The 24,937-nt window shown below is 35.8% G+C and overlaps 1 protein-coding gene across 8 annotated transcripts in view; it reads left to right on the plus strand.

Moving 5' to 3' along the window:
* The window catches only part of Rbp6 (RNA-binding protein 6), a 564,515-nt gene that overhangs the window by 368,769 nt on the left and 170,809 nt on the right, over positions 1-24,937 (plus strand). For all 8 annotated transcript variants that reach the window (XM_089730415.1, XM_089730414.1, XM_028174640.2 and 5 more), the window contains one exon: positions 23,519-23,611. In XM_089730415.1, the coding sequence (XP_089586541.1) occupies positions 23,519-23,611 (93 nt within the window). The remainder of the gene's footprint in view (positions 1-23,518; positions 23,612-24,937) is intronic.

The following is a 24,937-nucleotide window of genomic DNA, read 5'->3' on the forward strand; positions in this document are numbered from 1 at the left end:
GAAGCCGTGGTGGATTGTTTTATTAAATTTTTGGCGTGTCGGTAGACAAATAACTGGATGATTAGTTTCGTAATTAAATTCCGAGCTCTCGGAATCAAATAATTTTATGTATATATTTTACGAGCGATTTGATCAAGTGCCTTTATCTAATGCTAAAATACTGTTTATTTGTGGATTGGCAAATAAACACTTTAATATTATTAATATAGAGAGTTAAGATTTACTGCAAGTTCCTGATATTTTTTATAATATGTTGTTATGGAAACAATTACGAAACTATTACGTTCCTTTTATTAAAAATGGGTTTTATTACGAACAAAATTTACACCTACTATGTATCGCTGCAACTGTATGAAAGTTGATTAAATTATCTCACATATTAAGTCATAGACAAACAAGAGCGTTTCTCGAACAAAATTTTCTTTCTTTTTATTTCCGGCGTAGCTTAAATATTTTCCGAAATAGGGAGCTCATAAAATCCCCTTTACTAATTATTGCTTTGCGTGTTGCCTATAAAATAACTACAGCATTGTGATACAAACTTGTATTGTTTGCTTCAGTTTTTTATACTTTATTTAAACCGTAACAAATAATATTCATGATAGTGTTGTAATGATATAGTATAATATATCAAATTGTATTTTTTTTGTTGTACGTTATTATTAAGAAATTAATGTTAAATTAATATTTTAGTTCTAATAATGACAATAAAATAATAAGTTTTGGAAGTTTTTATTTATTTTAATATAACTTTTTAGATTTCATTTTACACCTCGGAGGTCCCTTTATTTAAATTATACAATCTACATTTTCTGATACTCATATTAAAATAAAAAAAATCAAGAATTGAAACAGACAATAATCACACCTTTCTCTGTATTAAATTTATAAAAATATCAAAGGTGACACTTTGGAGTGTTAGACAAAGTCCAACAAGCGGCACTTGAAAAATGTACAAAAAGAAAACAATAGGGTGACTAAAATTAAAATTTTATTCAAAAACGGTTCAGTTTCAGTATTTTCTTTTTTCAAACAGAGCTTACATGATTCCCTTAAATATTAAATGCAATAATGATGTCATTTTAAAGTAATACGACATAACATTAGCTTTAACAATTTAAAGCTCCATGTAAAAAAGAGCTTTTCACTGGTACGCGTTTTAGGACACGATTTTTTTTTAAATATCCTTGTTAAAATAATTTGATGTATGCTTTTTACTAATAAATAAGTAGCCCCTATTGATGTTAGAATTTTAATATTTTTTTTACATTAAAGCGGTCTTAAATCAAAATAAATAATTTAATAAAATAATGCAAGTTCATGATTATCTCTTTTGAAAGAAAGCGAAAAAAGTGCAAAAATGACGACAAGTACTTACCTCCATTGAACGCTAACAGCAATACTGTGTAAGTTGTCCAACCGAAGACGCGAACACAACTAATGATCAAACAGCCAGAGATGATGATAAATGAATCCTCCATACACATCTAATCGGGTTGTTTGTAGAGCATCGCGTGTCACATACTACAAAGAGACTTTGCTTTCCATTTATATAGGATATAAGACAAGATTGCCAATTTTTGTAAAAAAAATATGTAATTTATCTATATACTAATACGTGAAGAAACAAAACTTTGTATCCTTTTTACGTTAATTGCGCGGACGGAGGAGCATGAAATTTCTCACATTTATAGAGAATATAGAGAAGGAGTGCAGAATGTTCATATTTTCTTAAATTATGCATAAAAAATACATTTACTGGTGGTAGGACCTCTTGTGAGGCCGCGCGGGTGGGTACCACCACCCTGCCCATTTCTGCCGTGAAGCAGTAATGCGTTTCGGTTTGAAGGGTGGGGCAGCCGTTGTAACTATACTTGAGACCTTAGAACTTGTATCTCAAGGTGGGTGGCGCATTTACGTTGTAGATGTCTATGGGCTCCAGTAACCACTTAACACCAGGTAGGCTGTGAGCTCGTCCACACATCTAAGCAAAAAAAAAAAAAAACATTAAATCATTAAATAAAAAAACATTAAACACACTACCATGTATTTGACACACACACGCATGCGTTATATTTGTTTATTGTAAACTCTTGTTATTGTTTAAAAGTCTGTGGCCAAATTGACAATAGGTTAGTATTGTTTGTCTTTAATGTTATTTGTCTAAAGTGTAATCTTGGTGAAATCTGTGATTAAATATGTATTAGTCTTTGACAATAGAATCATAATAGTGTACCAACTTATAATTTCAATTAATTATAGTCGAATTTCGACTACCGGGGGACCACTAGTCTATATTATTATGCATGTATGTAGCTTAAAAATTTAAAAATACGCTAATAAAAAAAATCGAACTAACAATTCATTTCATTATATTTTCCCCATAGGTACTAGTCATCGGTCCTTAGCTTTTGTCCATATTTTCAAGTTAGTAATAAATAACACGTCTTGAAGTTGGTAAAAATGACGTTCCAAGATTCCATCACGAGTATATAAAAACATAAATGCATAAGTGGCTGATAAAATTGTATCAAAAAGTGACCTAACGAAAGATAGTTTTGTGGCACTCAATAGTAGGTATACGTAATTATTGATACCGAAATCTCATTTCAAATGTACAAGAAAGATTTCATATAACCTTCAAACATAATAACAAGCGGACATTAATTCGATCGGGTCAAATATCTATTAACTGTACAATAATAAATAATTATTTGATTTGAGTGTTTCATTTTGCATAATATTAATCAATAGCATTAGAATTATATGGAATAAAATGAAATTTAAATATATTAAAACAATATACACATTAAATTTTGTATACTGTGTTAGGATTCCAGAGATTTTCAATGGTATATTGTTTTAGTGGTCTCGATCGAGTGAGGTGTCATATGTAACATTTTTCAATGTTCTTAGATTAGCAGAGGAACTCACGGTCCACCTGGTACTAAGTGGTTACCGGAGCTTAGCAACAATGTAAATGCTACCACACTCACCTTGAGACATGAGCTCTAATTCTCAGTTATACAGTCAACGGCTGTCCCACCCTTCAAACCGAAACACATCGTTGCTCCACGGCGGAAGTAAGTAGGGAAGTGGTACCTACTCGTCCATGCTAAGAAGACGTCCTACCAGTAACCACCATCTACTTAAAAGTTTTAGTATCTCCTTAACTATATGGTAATTAATGACACAAACTTTTGTAATTTCCCTTTTTTTAAACTGAAATAAATAATAAACAATTTGAAGTCTGTCTATCTATAATTATTTGACTAGTGAGTTTCATTTCTACTTTAAAAACTTCTCAAGTGGTCAATTAAAAGAAGGTTAAAGAATAAGAAGAAGGAATAAATGCCTTGAAATTTTTAATTTTTTGTTACTAGCAAACCCCAAGACAGGGCTTATAGTCCATTTAATAGTCAATGAACATTTACAAGATTTGAGAGTTGAAATAACGCGAATAATAAAACATAAAACTGAAATATACATTAATTCTAACATTTTCTATGTTAAAACAAACTTTAATTGCACTTTGATAATTAGTGGTAGCCTGCGACTAGTAATATTCAACCAAAATCACTGACCTCTTGAATTTAATAAACTTTTATAAAAATTTCATTTTCTGTTTTGTTTTTAATGTAGAGAAAAAAAGCCTCTTTTGAAGTAAATTTATTAATTAAAATAAAAATGGTTTAACAAAATATAAAAAGCTGCTACCGATCAGATCAGATACAAAATGATACAGAGTACTGAATTGTTTTGTCTTTGGCTATTGTTCAATAGAATTACTTACATAAATACATACAATGATGTGGGTAGATTCAAATTTAACATACATAAATATTTTGGATGTTAATATTTTATCAAACGAAAATATTGTATGAAATAATATTTACCGTTCTGAAATTATTTTATTTTATTTTATAGACAGGTGACAAGTAAATTGGTACCAGAGTTAAATTTTGTTTGACATATATGTCAAATCAAATAAAATAATCAAAAAAACTATCAAGTGCTTTATAAAGCTCGTAGTCAAGGATAGCTAAATATTATATTGAGAAATAGTAAAATGCTTTTAAAACTTTATTTAAGGTGATGTGAAATACATATTTTTGAGTTATAAAGTCAATAAAAGTTTTTGTAATTGTTATGACCCTTCGAATCCATAAGAACTATAATAAACTTTTGTTACGTCCAAATTTCAAAACGTCACAAATATTTCGAAGATATTTTTATTGACTCATAGCGACCCGCCCTCGCTTCGCTTCGGAAACATTAAAAAGCACATGAAACCAAAAAAAAAAATTAAAAAAAAAGTAGCCCATGTTCATCAGGGACAATGCGGCTTCTAATGGAAAAAGAATTTTTCAAATCGGTCCAGTAGTTTCGGAGCCTATTCGAAACAAACAAACAAACAAACAAACAAATCTTTCCTCTTTATAATATTAGTATAGATTAGTATAGATTATGGCTTTTACAACTCATGCATAACTATGTGTTGACCTTTGCTATCAGAATCCTATTTAAATTCATAGCAGACAAATCTTAGAAAGTAAATTAATTATTTCTTACATAATTCATAGTAGCAATTAAATTCTCGGCAGCACTTGTCACGAGATAACAATTATTAAGAATAGAACTTTTGAACACAATAAACTATATTTATGTAACATCAGCCCACTATAAATCTTTTTGATCTAATAGACTTACGCAAAAACGTATGAATAATGACGCGTATACTTTATTTTATATGTTTACGAATACACTGAGATCAAAAAGATATAGCGTGTTTATAATAATAGTAGATATTCTGATAGTTTGTACTGAATATAGCTTTTAAGTATTATCCATAAGATCATCTTTGAAAAAAATAGATCTGTTTTAAAAAGCAACGCAGTCATTATGTATGTAACATAGAAATCGACTGCCTTTCACTAAAATACCATGGGAAAATACATTTCTTGCATTAAAGTTTTTCCTTTCGCATTCAACTCAATTTCACTGCATTATAGATTAAAAATTGATAACTAAATGACAAAAGAAAACGGTGAACTATTGACCGATGACAGGAACCATTACTTTTATCGTTCTGATATAATTCTGTAATCATTAGCAATTTGTTTGAAGCCCTATCTATTATTGCAGTCGTGCTTAGGGATTTTAGAGTTGGGAATGTACTAGTTATCAATACAAAGCTAAATGTTCAGTAAGCGGTTTATTATTATCACATTTACGTTTCAATACTTATTTTCATTTTAGTGCACGATCTTCTATTAGTATCAACAAGAAATGAATTCATAGTCATTTTAATTTGTGAAACATAGATTCTTATAGTTGATACAAAAAAAATACGAAATGTAATCGCAGTACATGAACCGATTTTACTGGTGGTAGGACTTCTTGTGAGTCCGCGCGGGTAAGTACCACCACCCTGCCTATTTCTGCCGTGAAGCATTAATGCGTTTCGGTTTGAAGGGTAGGGCAGCCGTTGTAACTATACTTGAGACCTTAGAACTTATATCTCAAGGTGGGTGGCGCGTTTACGTTGTAGATGTCTATGGACTACAGTAACCACTTAACACCAGGTGGGCTGTGAGCTCGTCCACCCATCTAAGCAATAAAATCTTCCTTCCGGTACACAGTTCTAAATTTTTTTCACGATGTAATCACATACTTAGTTTTAAAGGATGAGATTTGGAGTTGGATGCAAATGCTGCCATACCAACTGATGATTAAGAAGTTATCGCCAATTACGGACAGCGGTCAATCACCGGCACACTTATGCCGCTGATAACCCTATAGTGACCTTTATTAATAAAACAATTACTAATCCAGAGAGCTCTGAACAGAACAGTTACAAATATCTATATATTAATACGTGAAGCAAAAACTTTGTATCCATTTTTACGAAAATTGCGTGGATGCAGAAGTATGAAATTTCCCACACTTATAGAGAATATAGAGAAGGGGTGGACAGTGCTAATATTTTTTTAAAATAACACATAAAAGATACATTAAATCAATAAAGAAAACATTACACACACTAGCATGTATTTGACACACACGCACAAATAGTATGCATTTGTTTATTGACAAACTTTTCTTATTGCAGTGTATGGTCAAATTGAGAATAGATTAAATATTGTTTGTCTTTGTTAATATTTGTCTAAAGTGTAGTCTTGACGAAATCTGTGACTATAGAATTATAATAAATAGTCTTTGTTAATAGAACCATAATAATGTTCAAACTTATAATTTCCATTAATTATAGTCGAATTTCAACTACCGCGGGGCCACTAGTCCGAATAAAAAAACAGTGAAAAATCACTGTTCTGAATTACATAACTGTTAGAATAAAATTAATATTGACGTGAGAAATCACTACGTTTCACTAACGAGACAATCCAATTAATACGACTAACCAAGCTTAGAGCATTGCCAAAAGTAGCGTTAAATTTACATAAGATGTTTCAATAATTACATGCCTGCAAATAATCGTTTTAACTTATTTTAACTCAAATTAAAGTGGAACGCAAACACCTCTTACCTCCGAACTTTCATACTTATATAGTTTCAATACTAGCAGTTGTAAAACTTTCCCTATGATGGCAGCGCATTAATTACTAACGGTTCGAGCCAAGTCCAATAGAACGGTATATTAAGTTTAACCATGTAGATTTACGATCAAACCCTTTCATTAAACAGGTATTAAGACGACAGATAACTAACATTACGCACTTGTTCATACAATTTGCGAGTTTGCATGAAACGGAGGAGTGAGACTGCTCGACCCAACTGTCTCAATGCCGTTCCCTTAGAATGTATACGTTGCGGTTTTCTTCACTTGAACGTACTGAGAACTTCCAGTGATATCATATACCTTTAGAGGTTTAATTACGACTCAGCACGATCCGTCCGATTCTGAACTAACCAATGTATCACCGTACCCAATCATGTAAATGTATTTGAGTCGGCCTTTATGTTATAATCTGATCGAGAAACTTTATCTTTACGTTTTTCATACATTCCTAAATTATGTTTCGCTTTAACGATTCACGAAAAAGTTTTTTTTTTACTTTCAGAACGACTAACTATTACTTTCGTAGTTGCTGTGGCTCGAACGTACCTAATGTTTTACTAAGAAATGGGAACAATAAAAAATGAAAATTACCGTAGTTAATAACACGTAATTTTCATTTAATGTTACTTCATGGTATTTTTTTTTTGTTACTAACAGTACTAGAGAACGGACAATAGACAACCTTTATCGATGTACATGAAAACGCTCTGGTTAAGCCTTTAATTTATCCGCAACATCGCCGTAGATAGTCCCTTTTATCGTTTTGCACTTACAAAGGGCAATCGATTTTAAAGCTCGTTGGATTGAAAATTATATGAGGAGCCTTAGAGAGCGAACGGGTGCGGATGCCGTGCTCGTGAGCCGCCAATGCGCTTGTCTTTCGGTTCAGTGAGTTTTCTTTAAATTGGCGACGGCTCTGCTGGCCGCTCAGCTTATTGCATCCCCCGCCCGCAGCGTCGCGACGTCCACGTTATTGCCTCAGTACGACCTTTAAGCAAATAGAATTTCCCAGTCTGTAAATAGGATCGCATTATAGGTAAATCTTCGGCGTGTCCTCACGTCGCTTACGGCTGAAAGGTAGGAATTCAATTTTTATCGACGGTACTCGATTACGATCGTCTCGGAGCCGCTTCGTACTTTCGTATAGGACGAAGCGCCATTGTGATGTGCACATCAAAAGTTCTCAAACTTTTTGACGAAATTCGTGCGTGATGAACGACAATCCTTCACCGCTTTTGCGGAAGATTGTCTCGTTTAGGCTGGGTTTAGGCGCTCTATTCATATTCATGTAAGGGCTGAAAAAATACCATACAATGTCGTTTTTATTCTGACGAGTGAAGGTGAAGAAAGTTGCGTGTCGTGAGTATTTTCATCATGGGACCTATCAAATAATAACGAGGTCGTCCTCCTTCGGTCGTACCCCGCCCGATATCGTGGCTCGAATCTATACGGTAACAATCGCGGACAATCTTTTGTGTTTTATGATAATACATGTTATTGTTATTTAGTCAATTGTTTTTCGCTCACGCTCCAGAAATTAGTCAAAGTTTTCAATATAACATTAGCGGACACTGATTGCTATAGTCGGCTTTAATACGGCAGATTATACTGGTTGCAACATCAGAGAATCGGTTAGGTTAATGGGTGGTGAGAGGCCGGGTGCTTACATCTGCAGTATGAGCGGTCGGCCAAGCTTAAGCCTATTGTCGACGGCACAAAGAGGCATCACGAATTCTATCCACGTTTCGGCCTGAGGTTTATTGTAATTTACAAAACTAACAGAGGTCTTTTTGGAGGTAATTACAATGAAAATTTATTTTGTGGATGATCTACCGAACTTAATGTCCATCTGATATTAGATACAAAATGGAAAGTACCCTTCACCTTGAGACATGAGGTCGAGGCTTTAACCATATAGCCACCCTGCGGTTTCGGTTTGAAGGGTGGGGCAGCCGTTGTAACTATACTTGAGACCTTAGAACTTATATCTCAAGGTGGGTGGCGCAATTACGTCGTAAATGTCTATGGGCTCCAGTAACCACTTCACACCATGTGGGCTGTGAGCTCGTCCACTCTACTAAGCAATAAAAAAAAAGATATATGTATATTAGAATATTGGTCATCGTGCCCTTCTGATAGGAATACGTGGTTGCTTCCCGGCCTACATTGATATAAGTAGAAAATGACTCATACGACCACACTATATGCGTAATACACAAAATAAGAATTAGGACTATTCGTTTAGGAAGTTAGATAGAAAAATAAACTCATGATACTAGTAATATAGAAAATGTCACGGTGAAATAGGAGTAGTAGCTCAATAATTCCGACTGTTTTTTACACTTACACTTTTTTCCGTGTGATCATTTGACCTCAAATTGCTTTTATTGTATAACAATCTATCAAAACAACTGCTCTAGATATAAACATATAGACTTCAACACTCGCTGAATAATTACGTGTTGAACAAATTCATCTACTGTCTACCCTTTCGACTTAAATTATTTTCTCGAATACGTTATATTTCACGGAGGGCGGAAAGGCTCTAATGGCATAAATTTAATTTTGCCTATTTGAAATTCAGTTACTTCCAGAGGAATCGGAGTTACAGCGAAAATTTTAAAATCGATCACCCTTTGGAAACTAGCGTCATACGTATCCCTCTATAAAATGTTTGGAGACGGATGGCTTTAAAACGAGTTGAAACCGGAATTTCAAATATGCATACCGACGCATCAAAGTAACAACTTCTACTCTTGCGGTTCGAAAGGCTCCGGTTTTCGCTTTAAAATTTTCAAGCACAAATTTATTCGTTATACGCGATAAATGTATTTTATTATGATCGAATATGAAATGAAAACGACATATGATGGTAGGACCTCTTGTGAGTCCGCGCGGGAAGGTACCACCGCCTTGCCCATTTCTGCCGTGAAGCAGTAATGCGTTTCGGTTTGAAGGGTAGGGCAGCCGTTGTAACTATACTGAGACGTTAGAACTTATATCTCAAGGTGGGTGGGGCATTTACTTTGTAGATGTCTATGGGCTCCAGTAATCACTTAACACCAGGTGGGCTGTGAGATCGTCCACCCATCTAAGCAATAAAAAAATCGAGATTCTTATCGATCATAAAGGAAAATAGCCTTAATTTAACTAATGTATTATGAGGAACTATTTTTTTGTTGTTTACATGTTACGTCGAAATATCTTATCAGCAAACGGCAAACTATAATATTAATTTGGAAATTATAATACACAAGAGCGTATTCAAATAGGATAATCCTGTTACAAATGCATCGCGCTGTCTGGTCGAACGACAGGAGGGACGCGCGGGGCAAGACGATGTTCTGTGTAGCGTCATATCAATCACTATTACCGTGAAGCAGATCCCTTGGCACTTGGCCTAGATTCGAAATTACACAAATTTACGTAGCGAGCCTAACCGACGGCGTTAGCCGGGCCAAGGATTAGGCGCTTGAGCGCAGCTTACGTCGAACGTCGGCCCCAATACTACGCTCAACCGATGCCCAATCTTTGCTCTTATTTTTTCCCTAATTTGTCATCGTAAATGGCACGAGTAAGTCTTTAATACACAAGTTAATAAGTAGGAAAGTTTGAATAACTCTTAGCTCGTCAATGTTAAGAGCCATCAGCGACTGTCGACTTTGGCGGAAGTTATTGCTAAGTAGGATTTGTTAACTTACGGTTTACTCAAAAGGATTATGAGAATATCATGCCGACAACATATTTGGCAAACTTTAATGTCGGGAAATCTCAGTTTAATCGTTTTCTTAGTGTGTTTATTTAGCGTTACGAAGCGTTATATTAAGATAGAGTGCGTGAAGCTTCAATTTGATTTAGTTCTATATTAGTATAATTTCAAAACGAAATTATATGAGCCAGATGCGAGCGTGGAATACATTTGTTATGAAATTGTTTTTGCCATTTCTCATTTAATCGCTCGTTGTAACATTAAACGCGCTTAATACCCTTCCATTTATAACTCTTGCTGCGGTTCTTGATATAGGCTCGCCCTTAATTCCGACTTAATTAGTGTCACGCAAGTTCTGTAATCCTAGGCGCGGGATCGTACGACCGTTCTTAAAATGGAGATTAGTACGGGAAATATCTCGAACGGTGCTATCCGTTCATAAACCCACTAACTTCACTATTCGCTTCGGAAAAATAGAGGAAAAAAGGAATAAAAACATTGGCGAATAAATTCAAGAGTTCGGACTTGTAATAATACAAGTTCGTACTATGATTTGGTTATTCGGTTTCAAAATGCATGCCTATATACATCTATCTATTCACAAAAAACATTTTACCAAGGCACATAAAATTATTCATACAAATAAAAGTCAAAGATAATTCAGGAAGGATTTTATGTATGTAAACTATATTTTCTGTTCGCCGTCGCATCATGTCGGCACGAAGAGTCAACCGCGACTCGGAATTGTAAAAGAACTGAAACATAAACATACTATTTTGTGTACGGAAGTCCTTCCGCGGTCGCGTACAACGGATGTACAGGAAAACGCTTGCATACTGAGTAGGCGTGCCTAAAAGACACTGCGGACTTTAGTTTACCTACACTGGATTACGCGAAACTTAAACATGCCACCTAAATCTGCGACAAACCAGTAGAAGCAAAGCATTTGGCTTAGTGGCTTTACCGACTGTGTTTCTAACAACCTGAAATTACACTTGAATTTCGTGAACCTTGCCTGCCTCTGTTAATCCTTTTAAAATATGTTGTTAATCGGAATTGATTTATTTCAACTATCAAAAACACTAGAGCCGGTTAATCTGTATTATTTTAATCTCATTAAAAATTTTAATCATACTTGAAACTTTCGTTGGCTTTATGTTATTTCGAGAATGTCCCTCAGCATGTCACTCGATAAATTAGTTACGGATTTATTCGTGCCGATAGACGGATGATTTATTTTAACGAGACATCAAACATTATCGAGGGCCCCGTCGAGGAGTTGCTCAAGCGCCTGTTTACAAATAAGAAACGTTGAAGAAACGAGAGCGTAATAAAATTACAGCACGGCATTGATACAGATTCAAACGTAATAATAATATATCGGTTCGAAATATTGGAATGTGTCGGTGCGCTCGGCGCTCATCTCAAAATAAACTCTCATCAAAGACAAGCAGGTTTGCAGCTGTAAATCCATTTCAGTGTAGCCTGTCCACATTATAAATTGGAGCATACGAATGTGTGCTATGCCGTATATATATTTTGCGCGTTGCTTACCTAACGAGAGGTACACCAGGTTTTGTGGTCTCTCTTCTGATGTACTGCATTCGTTTGCATTTTCCATTAAGCTCCGGGCACTATTAAAACAGCGTTATGGACGTCGGAATTTGATTTCGTGCGTTCGTATATCATATTAAGAGCAATATATTTAGATTGTTCTTCAGAAATTGGCAAATATATTGAATTTATTTAATTAGAGGGCAGTTCCGAAAACATGATTACATATTTTTTTCTTCTCTCTTTTCGTTTATTAATAAAAATGTCGCTCTTACGTCAAAGTATTTGTATATTATAATTCGGGAGGTATTGCTTTGATGAAACACGGGACGAGAGTCGAGGTTCGTTGAGCACTCTAGACTACCGCAGTGCATAGATTTGCATTTTATGGTTTTGATACGTTGAGCGAATATTCAGTGCGGTGTCGAGCTAGGTATCTTTTCAATTCGACGCGGCGGGCGCGGAGTGGCCGCTTGAGAGCACTTGAGGAGCGGCGCGTGCTCGAGTACACGTCGCGATGCGCCTGCGCAGTAAAGCCCTCAGTTTACCCGTCCCTCTCACTCCTTCATCACTGTACACTCTGATTAATATAACAATTAACAACGGCACTAAAGTCAGCGCGACAACGTTCGCTCAACGCAAGCTCGTCGCGTATTCATTTCGTGTGACGTAGTTTATATATTGACATGCTTTTATTAGTGCTGTCTATGTAATTTTGCAAATTATTTTTAGACATTGCTGATGTCTATGAGTGACGGTAACCACTTTCCGTCAGAAGGGCCGTATTCTCGTCTGCCTTTGAAAGACAATAAAAAAGCGAACCAAGATTTCTGATAAATTTGAAAATTTTCTCGCGCGTCAAGGATGCGCGAAAATTTAATGTTTTTACAAATTTACCCTAATATCCTCATTCATAATCACCCCCACATAGGCAGAATAAATAAAACGATTACTTTAATTAAATGATTACTTACTAAAGCAGTAATGCGTTCCGGTTTGAAAGGTGGGGCAACTGTTAAACTGTGCAACTACGACTTAGACCTCATGTCTCAATGAGTGCCGCCACACTCATACACAATGTTATGTCTACGGGCTCAATTAACGACTTAAAACCGAAGGTACGGTTCGTTCTAAGAAAAGAAAAAAAAGATAGCAAATCTATGAAATCAAAAGATAGCGAACAATAAGTCTACAGTGGCCAAGTAGCTTTCAGACTAATATTTAATGAAAATAGAAAATTTATCTCGTATGATCTCGATTATTAAATTTCAGGGGGATTACGATCTCGTAACCTCAAAATATAACGTTGTGTTATTTCAGAGAGCCCGTCGCGAAGAACGCTCTAAATTTATTGACTTTGGTCTTCTCATGCCATAAAGTGTAAAACTTTCCACAGTACGCACGATTTAATGCTCTCCGGTATAAAATGTTAAATTCGACTATCATATTTATTCGTTAATTTATAGGCAATTTACTGTGTGCGTATATATTCGTTATTGTTGAAAGTTTGTTTCTGCAATGCGCCATAATCTAAGCCGCGTACAAATAAAACGTAGAAGCTGGCAACGCACTTTCAAAAATTCCATTTACCCAGTCATTATAAACGCGTTAAGTATTTGGGTGTGTCTCCGGCGTGTGAATATTGTATGTCATCCTTTGATATCACTTTCTAGATGTCTAATTTTAAATTCTATTTGCCGTTCAACTCTGTGTAAAGGATATAATTTAACTAATTTCTGACGTATGTGCGAGACGAACGAAGCGTTTCGGGAGTACCTACTCACCTTTTGTATAATTAAACTGCGGGCAAACCCAGTTTAAGTTTAATCCTATAGCCTCTTGACACCGCGCTGCTGCCTCGGCGTAAGCTTATTTTCATCGTCAACACTAGTCTATCGAGCGACGTGTAGACGAAAACGTTGACTGCGTAGACACAGATCACATACGAAACTAAGCCTTAATCCAATCTCGATAGAGCTGCCATTCGAAAACTTCGTTTTGGGCCGCCGTTTTCTTTTAGTGCGGGATTCAGAAAAAAATATAGTGTAACAAAGCATATAGAATTCAGTCAGGCGGCAATCATTCATGGGGATTGCATGTTTTGTAGGCAGACTTCGTCATGTGCGACACTTGTTTCTGTTAGTTTATATTTATTTACTTTCACGAATGGCGGAAAATAAATATATCTTGAACGCTGGGGTTGTAAGAGGGCTTCGGTGACGTCAAGAAGTCGTTCAGTGCCGTTATAATAGCATTTAGCTTACTTGTACATTAGCACGACACGGTGTCGAAATAATAGTAAGTGCTATTACTCGTATTACCAGTCATCGTTCTGTAATTTAATTAATTCCTTACGCTACCAAAGTGATTTTAGTTTAGCGTAGAAAACGATACAAAGCATTTCGAAAAATTTAAATTTAGAATAAAATGGACTTTTTTTTTATTGCCATGGTAGGCAGACGAGCATACGGCCCACCTGATGGTGAGTGGTTACCGTCGCCCATGGACTTCAGCAATGCCAGGAGCAGAGCCAAGCCGCTGCCTACCGCTTAATACTCTCCACAAGCCTCGTTTGAAGAACGGCATGTCATAGCGCTCGGGAAACACCGTGGAGGGGAGCTCATTCCATAGCCGGATGGTACGTGGCAAAAAAGACCTCTGGAAACGCACTGTGGATGACCGCAGTGGCTCCAGGTAGTATGGATGAACTCTACTCCGGTGGCGGGCGGTGCGATGGTAAAAACGAGATGCCGGTATCATCTCGAACAATTCCTCAGAGGACTCCCCATGGAACATACGGTACAAAATACAGAGGGAACCGAAGTCCCTCCGCAGACCCAGAGGTTCCAAACGATCCGCGAGAACCGGACTTTTAAATTAAAACTGTAAATAAAGTAAGTAAATTTAAACTGCTTTAAAGGATCGGTTGGGATGCGAAAAGAAGAAAAATTACGTGAAAATCACTTAAATAGCGTCCTGAAGCATGCCGTAATATCGGATTGTCCAGCCCTCTGACAGCATAATGGAAGCCCTTGGCAGCCCTGCAAAGAATTACAACATTTAGGTCCTTATTACGCATTCTCAACATTCGCTTAATGTATGAAAATTTGAAAGAACGAACCATGTTGATGGTACTCGAAACAAAATAATTGCTACGGTCTCGCGGTCTGGGATTCGGGATCCGCATTCATTATTCACTTTTTATTTCACCCTCCCCTCGGCTTATAATTTGACTCGAAACATAAAATCAAGTTTTATTTGATTACGCGTAGCGAAAAGAAAAACTCGGGAGTATCTTGTATCCTTCACTTTTAATAGGGACTGGAATCTAACATTATGATTTACTTGAGATAACTTCATTTCGTTTCTACTCGTTTTTTTTTCAGTTTTTTACTACATCTAAAATAACATTAAAATATTTTTAATAAAGATTGTATCATAAAAAAAAAAAATGTTTTTTTTTTTTGTTGGAGAATCATTTTAATATATTTTAAAGCACCTTGATTGATAATTTCAATTATTACAGAGCCATAATTGGAATATAATTCTTTTATTATTTAATTCGACGTTTTCTTGGAAAATGTCACCTCTTTTTTAACAATCAATTTCAGAAATCAAACACTATTTAGCACGTCATTTAGCCCATATATTCAAACTGATTCAACCACTTCAAAGATGAATGTGTGCAAACGTAAAGAGAGAAAATATTCTAGTACACACATTCCATACAAGGGGTATGAGAATGTAAAGCTTTCTGCTATACTCAAAAACACAAAATTCTACACTCATCCCACCATCTGTCTCCATATTTAGAACAAAGCAACCTCAGTCAATCTTACAATAGCCTAGGGTTTGTATACGTACAGTTTTTGCATTTTTCAAGGAGTGGAACTAAGCGACAAGGCGTCTCGGCTTTCCGCTTTCATATACTCGACTCATAAAAGGAGCTTGGTCCGTTCGAAAACAAATGTCGAACGAACCCTTACAGACATAGAGGCATGTATTCCGAATGGATTTCGATGACGAGTGCATTGAGCCATTTCCCTTTTTAGGTACCTAAATGCTTCTATTGTTCTTCGAGCGCAAAAACGACTCCTGCTGAAGTTCCATTGAAATTTTGATCAGGTAAAATCGATTTGTCGCGTTTTCAGTCGAACACTAATTTTTTAAGGAACTTCGGAATAGCTGTTTCAATTAAAACTCCTATAGTAAAAATTAAATAATACCTAATATTAACTAACTAATATGAACTGGTGGTAGGACCTCTTGTGAGTCTGCGCGGGTAGATAACACTACCCTGCCTATTTCTGCAGTGAAGCAGTAATGCGCTTCGGTTTGAAGGGCAGGGCAGCCGCTGTAACTATACTGAGACTTTAGAACTTATGTCTCAAGGTGGGTGACGCATTTACGTTGTAGATGTCTATGGGCTCTTGTAACCTCTTAACACCAGGTGAGCTGTAAGCTCGTCCACCCATCTAAAAAAAAAAATTTATTTTTATTAAATAATAATAAATAAGCAAAAAGGGTAATTGGACTGTTTTCCTCTATCTCGACAATCAGATAATAATATGTATGTAAAATGATTGCAGCTTTTTTTTGTATACATAAATAACTTCTTTCACGTATGTAATAGAACAAGAAAACGAACGCAGAAATATCTGAGCCTCTTCATACTGCAGCCGTTTCTGTGTGCCTTGGTACGAATCGTCTTTAAATTTTTCATGGGCTTATCAACGCATCGATCACGCGTTATTTATTCTGCTCACGGTTGAATTCAGAAAAGTTATTTCATTTATATGCATTCGTTATTTGAACGAAGATATCGGATTGCTTTTGCTCGTTTTTTGAACTACGAACAAAGGTATGGATTCGAGTTCTAAGAACTTTTCTATAATCCGACTACAAAATTCTTGGATATACTGGATATCTTTACTGGTCGTAAGACCTCTTGTGAGTCCACGCAGGTAGGTACCACCGCCCTGCCTATTTCTGCCGTGAAGCAGTAATGCGTTTCGGTCTGAAGGGTAGGGCAGCCGTTGTAACTACACTGAGATCTTAGAACTTATATCTCAAGGTGAGCGGCGCATTTACGTTCTAGATGTCTATGGTCTCCAGTAACCAATTACACCAGGTGGGCTGTGAGCTCGTCCACTCGTCTAAGCAATAAAAAAGAAAAAAAAAAATTCAATTAAAATTACCTTCTAAATAACTCACGAAGCAGAAGTGCAGCTATTTTCGCTGTAACTAGTGTACGGTGACATTTTGTAACCATCAGTACGAGTTAGAGATTAATACTGTGCAAGTGTTAGTCTAGCTGAGAAGCAATAACGTTTCGTTAATGTCTCCCATTTAGAACGTACGCGGTTACTGTCTTGTATTGCCTCACGTTGTAGTCACAACTGACTGTATACTTATTACACGTGCTGTTCAATTCCAAATAAACTGCACTGATACTGATACCTTTCAAGTATCTAAATCACTATTTTTCTAACCATCCGACCCCCAGTATTGGTACGTACGCGGTTACTGTCTTTTATTGCCTCACGTTGGAGTCACAACTGACTGTATACTTATTACACTTGGTGTTCAATTCCAAATTAACTTCACTGATAGTGATGCCTTTCAAGTATCTAAATTACTATTTTTCTAACCATCCGACCCCCAGTATTGGTACGTACGCGGTTACTGTCTTGTATTGCCTCACGTTGTAGTCACAACTGACTGTATACTTATTACACGTGGTGTTCAATTCCAAATAAACTGCATTGATACTGATACCTTTCAAGTATCTAAATCACTATTTTTCTAACCATCCGACCCCCAGTATTGGTACGTACGCGGTTACTGTCTTTTATTGCCTCACGTTGGAGTCACAACTGACTGTATACTTATTACACTTGGTGTTCAATTCCAAATTAACTTCACTGATAGTGATGCCTTTCAAGTATCTAAATTACTATTTTTCTAACCATCCGACCCCCAGTATTGGTACGTACGCGGTTACTGTCTTGTATTGCCTCACGTTGTAGTCACAACTGACTGTATACTTATTACACGTGGTGTTCAATTCCAAATAAACTGCACTGATACTGATACCTTTCAAGTATCTAAATCACTATTTTTTAACCATCCGACCCCCAGTATTGCTACAAATGGTATTGATTTGTTGGATGCCGCATCATGCGAGACCTAATGAGCTGTGAAGATGATAAGACGAGAGACATGAGAAGACGGAATTATCGCTATCTCTGTGGCTGTGCTCACTGCGTTGAAGTCAACGTTTACAAACGGACATTTGATTTGAGATAATATTAGACAATTCATGTATTAATACCGTATTCCGATAACTGTGTCAATATGGAATTTTTACCTGACTCCTTAGAGATGTAGGTGATGCATCTGATCCTAAGCGTAACATCGGTCACGGATACCATAAAAACACAAAACAACCAAATTCGCCTTTTTTTAGGAAGAAAAGATTACTGGATAATGTTACTGAATTTAGCCAAATTCATCTCTTGTTACGGAGTTTTTTTTTTATATTGTTTGAAAAGAAAGATCATTTAGTCGAGCCAGTTGGTTGACATTATACACATACATATACATTTCGTAAAATAAAAGCTAGCAAAATAAAACTCAGACAACAGACTTGCCTTTGAACTAATAGCTATCTATAGGCCAAATGGATTAAACACCGTTTTAAAGTTTTTTTTTAAATAAAACAATACCTAACAACTCAAAATACAAATTTGCATATGGTCATAAATGATAAAAACGTTAAAAAAATCCACTGCATCACTTTGAGCGTTCGTTAAGCTAAACGAATTCAAATGAACAGCAGGAGGTCACATTCTATCTTCTGGGTGTAGAGATAATGAAAAATGGATACTCCAACATACGCATTTATACAGGAAGACAAAGAACATACTAGCTGGCCCGAAGCTGTAAGCAAACAAAAATGAAATGCAATGTCAGCGACGGGCGGGTCGACCTTTGTGCACCCACACGACGATCCTCGAAATTCTCTCTCTCTGTAAAAATTGATTAATATTGTCCCAACCGCGCACGGTAAGTGCCATGTTCTCTCTTTCATACTAAACAAAAATTAAAAAAAGAAAATGTTTTCGAATGTAATCTCATATTCGTATGTTTTTGCTATGAAAATAAAGTGTGCAACGTTGAGTGTATTCAAAGCAATAAAACAAAACAATCTTTCGAAAGAATTGTACGAATACTGACGGTGAATGCATTTATGTGTTTGGTTATAATAGCAACGATACAATCAGCTGGAAAAGCGAATTTCGATCAAGCGGCTTATGAAACATTAAATTTTTTTTTTTTAATTCTAATTTTATTTTGACTTTTAACCTAGTTTGAATTTTCAAAACAGATCACGAGCCGGATTATTTTCGGCTTGAGCCACTTTTTCATGACACTTAATTAATTTATCCCATTATTACTTTCGTGGCCTAAAGGATAAAACGTCCGGTGCATTCGTATGTAGCGATGCAATGGTGTTCCAATCCCGCTGGTGGGTACCAACTTTTGTAATAAAATATGTACTAATGTTCACGATTGACTTCCACGTTGAAGAAATAACATCGTGTAATAAAAATTAAGCCCGCAAAATTATAATTTGCGTATTTAGTGGTGGTAGGACCTCTTGTAAGTACGGGTAGGTACCATCATTCCGCCTATATCTGCTGTGAAGCAGTAATGCGTTTCGGCTTAAAGGGTGGGGCAGCCGTTGTAACTATACGTTAGAACTCATATCTCAACGTGGGTGGCGGCATTTACGTTGTAGATGTCTATGGGCTCCATTAACCACTTAACACTAGGTGAGCTGTGAGCTCATCGAACCATATAAGCAGTAAAAAAAAGATCTGTGGTGTCGTGGGACACCGGATAGGAACGAAGTACCTTATTATAAAAATATTAATTTTAAGTTCTATTCGAGGTATTAAGAAAATATTTATTCGGGTATAAATTTTTTATAAAAAATATATAATAAAAATATGTTTTTGTACGTTATTACAAAGTTAAGTCGTACACTGTGTTGTTGCATTACTAATTTTTACGTTATTACAAAGTTAAGTCGTACACAGTGTGCATTACTAATAAAAATCTTACGTTACGGACGTTTTTTCCCGGTTAGGGTACTCCTCCGCATCGTCCCATAAGGAACTTCGTTCCAAAAATAATTAAACAGTTGATTTTAATTTCGAAAATTTTTTCAACAAAAATGTTTTAATACAATGCAAACAAACTTGGCCTCGAACATCGTGAATTGAGTTAGCACAACTACGCGAGCTGCACGTCGTGTGAAGGGACAGTGGCGGCAGGCTTTTCAGTAATTGGTGTGTGTAGCTTTTTGTCGAGCGGCAAACATTGCCTGCGGTCAAGTTAGACCAAATTAAGTTGCAGTATTTTAAGCAAACCGAATGAATGCTGCCTACGGCCAATGCGTCGTGCTAATACAAATTCCCAGAGAATAACGTTTATTTTTGTTAAGTCAATAAAACTTCCAAATTCAGTCCAGTTACGTTTTTATTGTGATAAATATAAAATGATAAGTAAATATTTTTTCGTACAGCTGCGCTTTCCATTCGTCCAATTTCGTTTTTGAATTGACAAGTTTATTGGTTTGTTGCAGATCTATCTATAGAAATAGAGTGGTCAGTTTTGATTTTTAAATTAGAATAATTTTATTTTTAACGTCTAATTTACACACATACGTTTACACATACATACACCAATTGAATTTCGAATATATGTATGTATGTAGCTCTACGATTTACTGAGTAACTTTATCAACGACGAAAAATTCAAGAAATCACACAAGCTATTTCCAATTTGGAGCGAACGAAAAATTGGATATGCGTTGAATAATAATTTTCCCAGCGGAATGAACTGCGTTGTCCACATTTAAGGTAATTGCCGAGTGTAACGGTTGACGTGGCGGTCGGCAAGCCTGACACTCTCTCCCCGAGGACCACCTTTTACAATCCCATTTATAAATGCCGCTTAATCAAATTTTTATTTATTGTTCTCACATTTTAGATGCTCGAAATTACTTTACATGCCAAGATTATCTAAAATTCACATCACATTTTTAAATTCGATTAACAACTACATTTACTAATTAAGGCAGATAAAATTCTAGCCAAAGATTCTAAAGAGAGATTTTTTTATCAAGGTATTGAAAAAACTGTGCGTGCGTATGACTTTTTCCGTAACTTAGGAACATTTTATCGTCATCCGTTTGCACCTTCCGTTTTATAGGCACTTCGCAGTATATCATTTTATATCTAATACGGAAAAATATTCCCCTTAAATTTTATACGATCATTGGTTTCATTGGGGTTACTGCGGTCAATATAATTTTCATTTTATATTCCAACTCTAATACGAAACAACTTAAGTAGCCATGGCTTCGTTTAACGAAAATGAGTAATATTGTAACTAACATAACGACTGTAATTATATGATACATTACAATTTAGACCAACACATTCATTCACAAACAGTTATTTTAGTACGGACATAATCATAAAACAGTGTAACTGCAATTTCTAAAATTTATTCCACGTTTATTCTCAGGCCAATGAACTAGCATTGAACGAAGATTCTGTTTGTTTTGGCCAACACCCACGAAGCGTTTCGTTTTCCCGGAATCAAACGAATTGATCAGAAGAACGGAGATTACTTTTATAGCTTTATATCTTTCTATTTATTTCTATTCAAGTTTGAATCTAACATTATTTGTATTGTTATAATAATATATATTATATCTATATTAAATAGGCTATAAAGTATTTTTAACAAGGACAATTTGATAAAAAATTCTATAAACTACATCCTCCAAGACTAATTGAGATATTAAACGATGATGGTAGAACTTACAATGAATCCATATTTGTGAGTCCTGTCGATTTAGCAGCCATGACTACGGATTTCGATTAGGATAGGACTCTTCACATTTTTTCTTTACAGCTTATTGAAGGTAAGACCTCTTATGAGTCCGTGCGGGTTGGTACCACCACCCTGCCTATTACAGCCGTGAAGCAGTAATGCGTTTCGGTTTGTAGGACAGCCGTTGTAACTATACTTAGACCTTAGAACTCATATCTCAAGGTGGGTGGCGGCATTTACGTTGTATAAGTCTATGGGCTCCGGTAACCACAGGTGGGGTGAGAGCTCCTCAAACAAAAAAATAATACTTACTTCACTTTTGACATCAGGTATTTTTATTTTATTTATAAACCCATCCACGTGGACCGTTGTTACATAAAACATACCAGGTAATATGTATTAGGACGTGATAACAGTGAAGATTCAAACGAAAAGCCACTTGGACATATGTAGAGTAGTTTTCCTCTTAATGTACAATCATTATTCGGTTCTGTATATTTTAGTGTGATTTCTGTGGAATAGCCTGAGAACTCTAGCCCGCTTTTATTCAATTATATTAGTAACATAATCTGCTACCGAATCTTGTTTTATTCAATTTCCACAGAACTATTATCTTTCGCCACTCATAGTAATAGGAATTTCTTATAGATAAATAATGATATTTCTTTTGTTAGTACCAAAAAGATTTAGGGGATCGGGTTCTATCAACTCCAGGTCGACGGACTTTGTAACGGAAAATATCTCTGAATTTAATGCGTTACTGACGTTCAATGGTCGGACACGAAGCGATTTTCAAATATTATTTTATCAAGTATCATTTTTGTTTTGTTTTTGTTGGTTTGGCAAATGAGTTCATTATTACCAGAATACGTAGGTAGCAAAAAATAAAACACCGCCCTCTTTAAGACACGACTTCATTGGAATAGTTCGTTTCTGTTTGTAAAAAAAAACTTTTCGCTAATTAGGTTTTAGTTTACGACGATAAATTATCATGAGATAGTTCGTTGGCATTTCTGGTCAGCTAGGGGATACCATTATAAGTCTGTATCCAGACACCACGTGCCTTTGGCCGAACTACATCCTAGTCGTTGTGTAATTAAGGTAGAAAATAAAACTACTGCAACATTAACGTTCAAAAACTTATAAAAGTAACACATCTATCGTGCAGGCGCCGCGTGCATTACACGAGAGCATTATTTCTCGAATAAATATTTAAAACGGTGCCTTTGAGATGAAACTCAATCGATAACTACATTTAAATGAAGAACTCTAGGAAGGGTGCTTTCATGATTAAAGTTTTTTTAATAATACAGATTACATATACGAGTCGCGGTTATTATTCTTAGCGTATTACAACTCTACGTATAATGAGTCTCAAAGCGAAGCTTTGCGTATTTCATGAAATGACTGTTTCACTACCTGCAAAGATTTCTTGGGTTGAACTGAAATATCAAGTCTCACGGTACAAGTATGAAAGAGGTTCAACATTGTTGGTTTTCGGACGGTATTATCCTGTATATCCATTATGTATTATACGTTCCTCAGAAATATCCCTCGCTAACCTCAGCGGGAGGATTGCATAATGTATTAACGGTAATTATTTTAACATTTCGCTCCGTTCGCGTTGCCTTCGCACATCACATTGTTTTTACGTTGTCTTAAACTATATTTTTTCAGCTATTTGTAAATTTGCATGATGGTATGTTTGATAGATTATGTAGCAAAACATCACATTGCTTAATTCTGTTTCGTTTTTGTTACAGATGGTTACCAGGACGAAGAAAATTTTCGTAGGAGGGCTATCGGCTCCTACAACCCTCGAAGACGTCAAGAATTACTTCGAGCAGTTTGGACCGGTGAGTACTTACTCTTACTAATTACACAAGTCGTAATCTTGTCTTATTTAAAGAAACCGCGTAAAATACACAATTTTTATTTTTGTTTTTTTGGTTGAATGACGCAATTAATTGTATCTGTGATTTTTAGTTACGTGTTAATGTCAAATGGAGCTTGAGCTCGATTGCTACACGAAAAAAAAACGAATAATTTGGCGGTAAAAAATCGTATTTTTAGGGCATGAAACACAGCTAGTGAATGAGAGCGCAAAGTTCCGTGGAGTCAACTTCGTTCTGCAGATTCAATTTACACAGAACTTTTCGGAAAACTACGCGCTGTCGTATCTAATTTAATATTAGGAAATTCTAATTTAATTTCTTAATGTAGTCAACGATATATTTATCCGTAGCAAAGTCATGTGATGCCAATAATAATCAGATACGTTACCCCTAACAACGTCACGTCGCGGCTATGGTCAAACTCACAGACTGGGTTATTGTGATTATGCGCTCGCTTTCCTTGTTTAGTATATTACGCATAGTATATTACGTGAAGGCGTAGTCTAATTCGAAACAAAAATAAATTTATTTACATCTTCTAATTTAAAGTTACAACATAAAATGGAACCTTTCAAACTAATTAATGTTATTTTAATGGACGTTAAATCACAAAGCTCGGATTTGAATCGGGGAAACAATTTTCTTTGCGTCGTTATTGTCTCTCTTCGATATTGGATAAGGTTCTCGTCTTAGAACCAATCTATCGTCTCGTTCGTCAGACGACGTCACACAAAAATACGCTTTCTTCGTGCGAGTTAAAGTGAATAATCGTTTAAACAACTCTGTCGAGCCTGTAAGTCTGCGATAACCCGGTCTTTGTCTGGCAGCCGCGTCTCAGCGCAGGTGTCTATCTACAAAAGTTTCGTCGTAATTAGTCTCCGTATCTAGCATGGATGCAGACCAAGGAACTTTTGAGAATTAAACATTGAGTACAGCCGGGGAGTCATTGTGTTAGCTCTCGGAGTAATCGGAGCCTGCCAGCCGCGACGCGATGATCAAGACCTTCATTACCTATTATGAGAGTTTAGAATAAAACCAACAAGTTTTTCAAAGAGAATATGATTGATGCCAGGAAAGAGAAAATCCCGCGAGAGATAAAATGAATTTAATGAAGAGTCTTTAAGAATAATGATTAAAAGAATGGTCGACGGTCTAATTATGGGTCTTTGGATCACTTCTACCTCAAAGAAAAGCACAAACATTTTTACTTATACAAATTTTTGTAAGAAAGTCACGGTCCTCTGATCATCATTTTGATTTTTTTCCTGCATTAAAAAAAATATGTAC

The sequence above is a fragment of the Bombyx mandarina genome, chromosome 10, assembly GCF_030267445.1.
Source record: "Bombyx mandarina strain Sakado chromosome 10, ASM3026744v2".
NCBI classification, from domain to species: domain Eukaryota; kingdom Metazoa; phylum Arthropoda; class Insecta; order Lepidoptera; family Bombycidae; genus Bombyx; species Bombyx mandarina.